Source organism: Mastigoproctus giganteus, chromosome 14 (assembly GCF_048544385.1).
Source record: "Mastigoproctus giganteus isolate SK-2022 chromosome 14, ASM4854438v1, whole genome shotgun sequence".
Lineage (NCBI taxonomy): Eukaryota > Metazoa > Arthropoda > Arachnida > Uropygi > Thelyphonidae > Mastigoproctus > Mastigoproctus giganteus.
Window position 1 is genome coordinate 21,335,018 of NC_143588.1, and position 12,392 is coordinate 21,347,409.

General features: G+C 39.3%; 1 protein-coding gene across 1 annotated transcript in view; it reads right to left on the reverse strand.

Annotated features, from left to right (window-relative positions):
* Nucleotides 1-6,298, reverse strand: part of LOC150075004 (uncharacterized) — a 1,344,778-nt gene extending 1,338,480 nt beyond the window's left edge. The window contains exon 1 of the mRNA XM_090389033.1: nucleotides 6,215-6,298. Coding sequence (XP_090245159.1) covers nucleotides 6,215-6,298 — 84 coding nt within the window. The remainder of the gene's footprint in view (nucleotides 1-6,214) is intronic.
* Nucleotides 6,299-12,392: the final 6,094 nt, after the last annotated feature.

Here is a 12,392-nt window from a genome sequence, read left to right on the forward strand (position 1 = left end):
CTGGGTATGGGAAAAGCATACCAAAGAAACCTCGTTAGGTACAGAAATGATGAAGGAAATAACACCGACACAACAACGGAAACAAAACGGTACAGAGGGACTTTATTCAAAAATGGCAACATAGCACTGGCTGCCATGATACAGATGCATCACTGCCAAAGTTGGAACAAAGGGAAGAGGTGGTTCTCAGTAGGAGGTATGGCCACCCCTAATGTCGATGCAGGCTTTGCACCGCCTGTCTATACTTAGAACAATGTTGTTGTTAAGTTCTTGCGGTAACGTCGTCCATTCCTCTGTCAGCGCCATCTTCAGCTGGTGAACATTTTCTGGTGGGTGTGGACGTGCCGCTAGGCGTCTCTCCAGAGCGTAGAGCGTCCCATATGTGTTCGATGAGATTTAGCTCGATGGAACGGGCGGGCCAATCCATACGAACAATGTCCTCACTTTCCAAAAGCATATCACAGCTGCAGTGCAATGGGGTGTGGCGTTATCATCCATAAACACGAACTCGGTGCCAATGGCACTTCGGAATAGACGCACATGGGGAAGGATTACCTCAGTACTGTAGCGTGCACCGGTTTCAGTACCGTCTTCCAGTATCTGCAGTTGTGTACGTCCATCCAAGATAACGCCTCCCCAGACGAGAACACCTCGACCGCCATATCGATCCCTTTCAGTGATGTTTGCGGAGTGATACCGTGTGCCAACCTCTCGCCAGATTAGCTGACGTCCATAATTGCTGCTGAGAGTGAATCTACTCTCATCAGTAAAGAGTACCTTAAGTAAAGATTTTGTGGTTATAACCTTTAGAGTTGGTCCTTAAGTTTTGCACACCAGTGTACTTCTGAGTATTGTAAAAAAGTCCAGGGTTCGGATTCCATATCAATGAAAGAAAATTTTATCAGCATTTTTACCTTGACTTGGCCAATTAGTCGCTCTAGGGCGAGATCTGCATGGTCTTATCTTCCAGAAACTCGGGATTTTCGTCCGGAAAACAGGTAAACCAAGCGAATAATACATGCTATACGATATATGGTGTGCATGAGTTTCGGATCAGCCAACTCCTAACATGAAAATGGTTTTGTTGTTGTTTGTTTGTTTTTAGTTTGTTTTCATACAGTCATCCTTTATCCCATCTAATGATCATATCTGTGATTCGAATATGTTCTAAATGCTTCACTAAAGAAGTATTTAGAACATATTTAGAAAGCTTTACTAAAGAAGTAAAGCTTTGAATGACTATTATATAAAGTGGAGTAAATTCGGATTGCTAAATCTTTTGCTGGATCGCGGACTGACTAAAAGACAAAAAAACAGAGAGCAGTCATAAATGTATATTCCTCAGAGCAGCAAGTAAAGTCCCACAGGAAATAATTGTGGGGCCTTCTGTTTCTTATTTTTCCTTAATGACATAACACTCATGAGCCAAAACGTTATGACTACCTAACAGCGTGTTGGGCCGCCTTTCGCTGTGATAACCGCTTGTACCCGGCGTGGCATAGACCGGTTTCCTTGTATTCTGGAACAGCTGCACCTTCTAGAAAGGTTTCAAAAAAGGGGAAACAGGATTCATGAGGAGTGCTAATCAATGTCTATATGAAAAACCGCTTAGACGGTGTGGACTGCAAAGCTTGGTAACTAGACATATGAAGGTAATCTGTTCGTCATGAAGGCGATCTGTTCGAATCCCGTGAGAGATTCGAACTCAGGTCTTTTTCACCGGTGTTGGAGGACGATACTATAGCAGCTGTGTTGTCCACAAGGGCGGAAAAGCCCATCATGTCCTTTCGATAATTTATCGAACGGTAGCCTGTAGAGATAGAGAGGTCATAATATCACTTTATAAGCAATTGTAAAATCGCATTTGGAATACTCTGTTCAAGTATGGAGACCTTATCTACAAAAGACATTGAGCTTCACGAATGGTTCAAAGACTGGTAATCTACATTGTGATATATGTATGAGAAAATACTTCGATTAAGTGAGATACAGAGCTTGGTATCCACGCTACTTAGGGGACCTCATTGAGGATCTGAGGGGAGATATCTAGAAAGCTCTGAGAGGGGATTGATTGATATTGATATTTATTACCTAAAGCGGTCCCAGTCAACCAATGGCAACCCCGCTGTCAGTTACACATAATTTAGCAGTACTCTTATATACTCCCTCTCCCGTTTGCCCAAGTACAGGGAGGGAAAAAACCTGCCATGACCAAAAAAGATTGTTATGAACAAATTGAAAAATAATAAAATTACATAAAAAATAAAATATACATATAATTAAATTTCAGACAAAGTCCAAACTTCATTGGAAAGATCTGCATCTGTTCACAGTCTGTTGGAAAGCCAGCAACGCTGGGAGCTGCCGAGAACAGAAATACCAGCGCCAGGAGCTGCCGAGAGCAGGAATTCCAGCACAAGGAGCTGTGGAGAACAGAAATACCAGCGCCAGGAGCTGCCGAGAGCAGGAATTCCAGCACAAGGAGCTGTGGAGAACAGAAATGCCAGCACAAGGAGCTGGAGTTGTAGTGGATATAGCAGACTCAAGCTTCCACGATTTCACAGAATTCTAGGTAATTCGGCATACACCATACCGCATTACAAATCCAAGGCTTCCAGATGCAGAAGAGTCTTCCGCCTAAGAAATATTGTAGTTGCAAAGGCTTGGAAAGCCAAGAAGTTCTCCTGTTTATCAACTAGAATTGTCAGCTCTGGCTCTGAGAGGGGAGAGTAAAATGAGTCCACAAAATTTTAAGTTATAAAGGACAGGTCGAACAGTGGTTGCCCTGGAGATAGCAACAGTTGGTAGACTTGCCATGAAGATAATCTGTAAAGATCGATGTGGAGTGCCCATTCAATTCATCATCTAGGTTAACAATAACTTCCTCCAACAACCATTACATAACGGGCCAATCTGATTTGCCCCTTTCTACTTTGTATTTACCTACATGTACAACTCTTCGTTCCCTTCCTCTTTACCAGCCTTTTCTCAACCTTTGCCAACCTCTTCTCAATCTTTGCAGGCTTCCCTCAGCCTTTGCTATGCATTTCTGTGGTACTAATACAGATCAACTTACAATCATTATATGCCTCAGTGCTTTTCATCGCTCTTTATCTGGCTCTTTAGACATGCTGTTCTTTATTGTATTAAACTAGTTCCTTATTCGTCCAGCTTGGCATACTCCTCGTGCTGTACTCGTATTTTTAATGGTATATAGCATTAATGGCGTTCGTTAAAAGGCAGTTTTAAAAGTATTCCCTAATTTGCCTATATTCTCCTTACTTAAGCTGCCTTCGCAATTTACAGAAGTCATGTAGCATCTCGGTTTGTCATTGCCTTCTTTCCTGAAATTAAAACCATTAAATTTAACAACTGAGACTCCCCTTGTCATCAACCACCTTAGCACTATATGATCACTCAAAGGTAAGGGTTCCAATATTGACAACATTATCCACGATGACTCAATGATCATGTCCAGAATATTCTTTCCCCAGAACTTTTCCTGCTACTGCCCTTTACTTGTTCATTCCATCTGCAAATAAAGACTCATCACACCCTACGTACTCTTCTGGTGGTAGCCTATCATCACTCTCATTTTTCCTTTGTTTCCTGCTACCTCACACTACCTGGCATATTGACATGAGTTAATTCCGAATCTGAGAATGCCCCCTGTTGACTAAAGGCTACAAAAAGTGGCTATAAGTTTCCGTTGTCCAATTATGTCAGGGTTAGTTTAAATTCCTGGTATTGTTGTTCCTGGCGTTATTGTTGTAATCAGGAATTTAAATTCACTCCTTTTATTGAGAGCACTCCTGATTCTGTTGTAAACACAATTCAGAATTAGTGTCCTTGGTTTTTTTTTTTTTTTGGTTTTTTTTTCCCATCCCGCGAAGGGTTGTTCTGGTACTACGGCGTGGGGTGGTTGTTGTGTCCGGTTGATATTACTTGTCGAGGAACTCTTTGACTATTCTAAAGGTGTTAATGATCACCGCTCTCTGGAGTTCCCATGTAAGTATTCTCTTAGAGGCCTATCACTTCTAGGTTTTCTTATGGAGACTTTTTGGCACCACGTCGGTGGTGGACACAGTGATCGGGATGGTCATTACTTGTTCCATAAGCCTACATTTCTTTAACTTCTTGTCTTTAGGTCTGTGTACTTCCTGATCTTTTCCTCGTGGGTTTTCTGGAGATTGCTGGTGTTTGGCACCGCTACGTTGAACATGTAGGTGGCCAGTGTCGATCAGGTAGATTATTATTATTATATGAAAGAAAAGTACTCTCAGTAAAAACATTATTTATAATGTTTTTATCAAGAATTATTAACCAAATTGTTTTTTATCAATAATTATTTATCAAAGTTTACTGTATTACTGTTACAAAGCAATTAAGGTGGTAGATGACTTTCATCAACCGGTGAAATTCCACCACTTTGCTTATTGGAGGCTTGAAGTGGTGAAACCCATGTTTAGTCTCTAGAGCTAAGTTTCCGGCATCCCCCTCCCTCCATACTTCACCTTCAACCCATGCACAGTAGTACTAAGTACTATAGGTTTTGATACCTTTCGTGTTTGAGGTTTCATAAAAAATAAATAAAAATAAAAAAAAAATAACGTTCATCTATGTTTGGGAATTTTTTAACGTGTATAGTTAAATTTACTAAAATGGCTAATTGTGCTAATAAGGAAATCAGGATCAAAGTTATTCTACTCACATTCCCCCAGATCAATGCAGGATTATTGTAGCAAGATGTTAATTAAATTATGACTGCTTTTATTTACTTATCTTTTTTTTTTTTTCATCTTTTCCCTTTCTTGTGTGGAATGCTACAATCACAAAAACGACACGTTGTCATTGTAATATTGGTTAATTAATTAATTAATTGTGATATATTGACTGCTGTGCGCATTCAGCGTTTAATTTCATGAGTGCCTAATGAGAAATGGCCATTTATAGCTTTAAAAATGCCCACTTTTATCAGGACATCTTCATTTCTCATTTGATTGTCTAATTAAGGTCACCTTCCATACACCAGTGAGAACCGGAAAAAAATCAAACTTCTTCGCCAGTGAACAATTCAAACATGTTTTGAGAAATAATTAGCTGGTCAATTTCCTCTAACATTTCTTCTAAATCTGGTATCCTCTAAAGGGATATTAAATATCCCCTTAAATTAAATCAGAACGACAACCTAGATGTAGTCAAATTATTTACAGAGAAACTTAGTTTTTTTTAAAGCACTATGATTAACTTTTTTAGATTTAAGTTTATTACGAGGAATATCATTTAGCATAATGGCAATCTCCATATTGTGGCTAGTAATAATAATAATATTTGAAGGAAAAAACCATTTAAGCGGACATATACTATGCATAACGATTAAAATCACACAGTTATTTAGTTACAGATCAAGCACACATAATCACACCAATACTCATAGCTAGCAATTATACTTGTATACACTGTACGTGTATGTTAAATGCACACACTTCAACAGAGGGCGATATTTTAAACATCTAGTACTATGCGTAGACTTTGTAAGATCCTCGTCAAAAGGGAGTAATTAATTAAAATATCCTTCATAATTCTTGGAGTTAAACTATTTTAAAATAACCGTTGTTCCGCAATGAAAAACGACAGTTAATACGCTGTGCATTAGCGCCTCTCACTTTCCATAATAGTAATTCTGACCCCACTATCGATTATGATTACGTTTGTATAATTATGTTTGTATATTAAGGTTATTATAAGTTCTGTCATACAGTATTCATTTGCTAACCGTTCGTAGGCTTCGTGAGGGAAACAGGTGAACTCTTTTTTGTGGTTGGGAACTCCCTGTTATAGCTTAAAATTGCGTTCCATTATCGCAAAGTCCAATGGTCTGCTATCAGACTAGTCTAAATGTAGTCTAGTAGTTCTAATAATTCTGGAAACATTAAACGATATCCCCACCATCAACACGCAAAAGAGTTGAACGTTGGTGTCTCGGTACTGAATGAGGGGGATATCAGATTACGGTTCTGCTATTGAAAGCTACAAGATGGGGTTGTACTTGAAGTTTTCTTCCTTTCGGCTTAACACATGATCTTAGGAATTTAATATGATCTGATCTTCATACAGCACTCCCATGATCCATTCTGAATTTAATTTGTAATATTGTAACCCTGAATAAAACTGCTAAAGGTGTTTTTTAGTGTACACCGAAATTTCAACATACCTGGATGGCTTCGTGAATTGTGCGTTGAGGTTGTCGGCGAGGTATCCTTGAAACTTCCTCTTTCTTTGTATTCTTCTTCTCCATATTCTCTATGCTCACCTCCACAGCATTGTAGTTATCGTTACAAGTGTATATTCCATTCCTTCATGTTACAAACATAGCTGAGAACGTACCGTTCCGCGTATTAGCTCCTGTCCTTAATACTTCGCCGAAATCAGCTTGAACTCTTCAACATAACCGGTAGTATCACATGATACAACCAACCAACAGTGATCTCTATCATGGTTGCATATAATTCATAACATCTAAATAAATTCTTACGTCTTCTACTGTTACTATACTTGGAGAAACCCAAGCGGTTAACAAGTACACTTCAATCATCGCAATGATATCTGAACAACCAGATGCACCCCAGCACTACACGGCACGACATCGAAGTATCCACTGGCAGCGTAAAAACGTGCTACAAGCAATCGGTGATGTGAACACACGTTAAACCATCCCTTTCTGCGTTTCTCGGCAGTTCGGAAAGGAGGAGATCTCTCCAGCAAGTGACAGACGCTAGTCACATGACATGGAATAGCGACAGCGCCACACTCTCTGATGTAAACGATATTTTCATAGATTTCTTCACTTTTTTTATCGATGAGCATTTCTCTAATACTTCTACACGAATAATGCGCAAGGCATATATAATGAAAATTAGCTTGCCTGCAGCTGATTCTAAACTCATAAAAATTCAAATTTCGTTTGATATATTCAAAAGATTACCAAAAAAGTTTTTAATGATTTGCGGACATTCTTACTAGAGACAATACTTCGGATATAATTCTCAATGAAAAGCCGGAGTTTATTCTTCAGTCTCAGTGCTAACGACAAATTTCGTGTTCATTCGCAAAAAAAAAAAAAAAAAAAGAAAAAGTAATTGCGCTTTAAAGTCCTAAAATCCATGTTTAATTTAGTGAACATATGAAAAGACTGATTTTGATTTCGCAAATTAACCTCTTCATTAAATTTGTTATTATTCTGAAGCATCTGATCCAACAAACTAGCAAATCGATCATAGAATACACTCGATTTCAGATGCAATATGTTGATACCTCGCAGTCAGTCATATACGCGCCACGCGCAGTGATAACTGATTATCCTCTCACTGCAGGACCAATAATTTTGCTAATAAATTTCATTAATGAGATGAAAATTAGTAGCGAAAATCTGCCCAATTACAAAAATGCTGGAAATGGTAGACATCGATGTCTGGGCAGAGTTTCATCCGAGGCTTCACATTTATAAACGTCCGCTATAAATGTGTTATCTTTAATTGGTTAAGTTTTCTAGCGAAGGTTTGTTTTCATTTCGCCTATGGTGCTAATCGTATTCCATGCACCTTCCTACATATAAAAAAGTCAAGTGGCGACAAATGTGGACATACACCTTTGTTGATTTCTCTGTCCTCTAAGAAGCTTTCAGTTTCTGCTAAACTTAAAGACGATATTTGACAAGCAGTGGCGGCTCGTGACTCTGATGTTTGGGGGTGCTGAGTCTTAAAGTTACATTAAATTGCTTTGGTTATAAGACATGTAGACATACATAGTAATAATAATAAGCAAGTTAAAAATACTACAAAACATTAACTAGACATTTACCATTAACAGACTTGAACTTTTATTTAAAAACAAAATCCATTCTTCGGTTTTTATTTGTTGAAAATAGATTAATAACTTTTTTATTCAAGTTTGGTGCACTGTTGACCAAGCTTTTCTCTATTGAAAGCATTGCTTGAGCATTTAGCCTTTCCTGATTCATAGTGCTCCTTAAAAATGTTTTTATTCTGTTTAATGTCGAATGACAACGTTCGGGCTCTGATGAAGAATCGGAATGGTCAAAAGAACTTTTATGAGGTTTGTAAGTTCACCAAGAACTTCAGCTAGATTATTTTCTGAGATAAATTTCAGCGAGTCAGTTAATTTCCAATAATTGTGTAGATCATGTCTGCTATAGAAAACTTGTAATTCCGTAAGAAGTTTTTCTCTTTCAATCATGGGATATGCCTCAGTAGTCTCCCGTACCTCTTCCATGGGCATTTTCGTACGAAAAATAACAAACTTCTCCTTGTTACAGCAGCAATTTAGCAACAATTAATTGCTTTGTAAATGAATATCTCTCACCTATGTCAACACTTATATAGTCGCATACTTCCTTCGCTTCAATCATGAGTGTGTTTGAATGATTTTCACAGTACACTGAATTCCTGATTTTTAGAATGGCATTCTTAAAGTTTCCTATATATTCATGTATTTTAACTACCTCAATTTCTCGAGATTGCATTTGATTATAAATAACTTCCACATGAGGCATTATCTGATGAAAAGGTTCTAACCAGAACTAGAATTTTTCATTACTCAAGATGTGCAAAATTCCAGTTGCTTCTGAAATCCTCTTATCTGCGTTTACTGTCGCTTGTAGTTCCTCCATGCACTCTTTTAAGGATTCAAAATTTCCATAAATGCTGTTCACGGTGCGTATATTGAAGTTCCATCTTGTAGGGGAAGGTCGGGCAACACGGCTGTCCATATGCTTTCTGAGAACAGAGAGACGCTGTGGTGATCTTCGAGAAAAATGTTATCGACACGAGGTTCGAAAAGGATATTTTTGAATCTCGGGTACTACTTGCTGCATTTCTCATCATCAAATTCAGTCGGTGTGCATAGCAGTGAATAAAATGTGCATTTTTGTACACTTCTTTTATTTTAGCCTGAACATCCCCTTTCTTTCCTTTCATCACACTTGCGCCATCAAATGTCTGAGCAACCAGTTTTTGAGTATTTCCTTCGAGGATTATGTCTAACTGATCTAGAATGCACTTCAACATTTCGTCTGCCGTTTGGCTTTCCGGAGTGAAAAAAACCCCAAAAACGCTCAAAAATATCTCCATTCAGTTCATATCTCAGAACAATTACCATTTGTATATGTTCTGAAACATCTGTTGTGTCATCAGAAAATGACAGCTACGATTAAAGCTGCTTTAATTTCTCTTTTTATTTCATCCCGGCATATTTGCAGCAAAACGTCAAGGATATCATTCTGAATAGTTTTTCAAATGCCTTTAAACCATTATTTAAAGAACCGTTACTTTCAACCGTTACTAACAACTTGCCCAGTAAGGTTTTTTAAATTGGAATATAATGTACAGGCGAAATTTATTAATCCTCTGAATACTCCTGGAATTTTAGAATCGTCTTTTTCGTCATGTGCATGTAAAGGAATTTCAAACTGTCCACAAAATTTAATGGAGTCTATTATTTTAGATAATACCACACGATTATTGGTAACTTTTCTGTTATGTTTGCAGATCGAAAGTCTGTAGGCCTTTCGATCTGCAAACATAACAGAATGCGATCTGTAGGCCTTTCGATTAGCTTAGAACAGCACTAGCTGTTCTAAGCTAATGGTACCATTAGCTTAGAACAGCTTGGTACCATTCAATTTTAAAACTGCGAATATATATTGAATTTTGAATCTTTGGTGTGAGGCGGCCTTCTTTTTTAATCACATATTTTTCATGGAGAGATAATCGTGAAAAACTAAGTTGCTGAAGTTTATTCACTGTCACGGGATTTACTTCATGGGGAAGCATGGAGGCCATGATCGAATCGAATTTCACAAAATCGTGTCGTAGAAATAATCTTTTACTTACACATCACCTCATTATATAACTTACCAAGTTCAAGCTCAATTTGCAATTAAGCTGTAATTACATAATTACACTGTTGAATGTTGATTATTGACTTAACACTGATATCATTTAGTTACTTAAAGGGAATTCGGGCGAATAACAAAAATACATCGACATTGTGGCTACACACCCATCATGGTCAACGATGAAATCCTCACTGCGCACTTTACAGTGACTTCGAATCGTTTCACCTATAAAAATTGTATATTGGCAAGTTGCCAATGGCAACCAACCACCAGATATTCACTGGAATGCAAAATGTGTTACTGCCTGGCGGACAGTAAGGCCTATGGTTAATTAAACTTCAAAGTTGGAAACGATTTCGTGTTTTTATTCGTTTATTATTGAAATGATTACTGGAAACAGAGGATCGCATACTACATGCAGGTCCTGTTAATAAAAATATTCATTGTGTTGCACTGTTCTTCACAAAATTTCATATTACTCCCCGAGGTGAGGTCATTGCCACAACTCAAACTCCGCAGGGTACATTGATCACTACGTGGGAAGAATCAATAAATAATATCCTGTACGCAATCTTTCCGGAACCACTAGATTTAAATAGCTGGGGGTACTGAAGTGCCGTAGTGCCTATGGACGAGCCGCCCCTGGTGACAAGTGACACTATCCATTTTGAAATAGCCTCGTGCCAGCCACATTCACTTAAACTGAGCAGGGCAAGTTTGTGTGGCATAACATTAGGTATATTGCAACCAACCTTCATAAATCTCATAAATTAAAGAGTCAAGAAAATAAGGTCAACGGAAATTTTTATGATGTATTTAAAAGTAGTAGCAGTCAACTGCAGAACGCAAAAATTTCTTGAGACATAGTCCTGCTATTGTAGTTGGCGAGATGTTACTTGACGAAAGCAGGAAAAGATAGATTTTGCATTACTATATGTGAAATTCGCGCGTATCTGCGCATGTTTTTCATTCTTTCAATTACACCAGCCTGATCAGGAAAAGTAAAAGGAAGGCTTGGGAACATCTTGTCTCCACGACTGGTAATGAAAACCCCTGGGGAGTGGTGCACAAAATCACCACTAACAAACTCCCCGAGGTGAGGTCATTGCCACAACTCAAACTCCGCAGGGTACATTGATCACTACGTGGGAAGAATCAATAAATAATATCCTGTACGCAATCTTTCCGGAACCACTCTTACCCATCACATTGCAGCAGCACCAGATCCACCAAGCCAGTGAAAACTATACCACCGAACAGTTAGAAGCTCTCTTCACGGAAGAGAAACTCTGTGCGGCAGCGGCTCAGATCAAAAACAAAAAGTGCCTAGGTCTTGACCTCCTAGAACCAGAAATCGTCAGGAAGACAGTAGAAACTGTACCAAAACTACTACTAACCCTATACTACAGATGCATCATCACAGGCACTTTTCCTGGAGACTGCAAAACTGCGAACATGAAACCAATATTGAAAAACCCTAAAAAAAAAAAAACCCAGACAGACCAGATCCAGATTCATACCGGCCAATTGCCCTGCTAACAGTTGCGAGCAAACTCCTTGAAAGGATGCTATCCAAAAGAATACACTCCCACTACGACGCGGCCGGACTAGCAATTCCGAACCAGTTTGGTTCAAGCCCGGCGTTTCCATCACACTGAAGCACTGAAACGTCTCCTAGACGCTGCTGCGACATGCGATAAGAAGTATTTTCTGGTCATTTCGATAGACTTTGCGGAGGCCTTTGACACCATTTGGTGGCCAAGTGCTCTCGCAAGACTGAGACAGGCCTCTATACCAAGGAACCTCTATGACGTAATGAACTCATACCTCTCAGGACGGGAAATAGGGCGCCTCCGTAGCCAGATGGGAAGGAGCAGCAGCAGTGCGTAGCACACGCTTCTTGATTAGACCGGGATTCGAGCCCGTCACCACCAAATACGGAGGATGCGGAAAGGTCAGGGAATGACCACCGCATATCCCGGAGCAATATGGCCTTAGTTGCTAATGCTCCTAAAAACCAAATAGCAAACAAACGGGAAATAGCCGTAAACACGCCATATAGAAGCCTAACTAGACCGTTCCGCAGGAGCTGACCCAGGGTTCGGTCCTGGGGCTGCTCCTGTGGAATATAGTCCAGAGCGAGGTTCTCGGCGAGTTCCTCGCCCTGACTTCGGTGGTGCCCGATCCCAGACCTTTGCGGATGATCTCGTCCTTATGATATCGGCAGATTCAAGAGCCCAATTGGAGACCATTGCAAGCCAGGCAATGAAAAAAGTACAAGAATAAGCCTCGACCCACCTCTTACAAATCTACTCCACAAAGACTTCCACTATCCTCCTGAAAGGAAGACTGGATCCTCGACGGCCGCCACAAATAAAAATTGGATTTAAAACCTTCAAGCTCACTACAGAACTTAAATATCTAGGCACCGTCCTGGACACCAACTTGACATTCCAACCTCACTTGAAACACATAA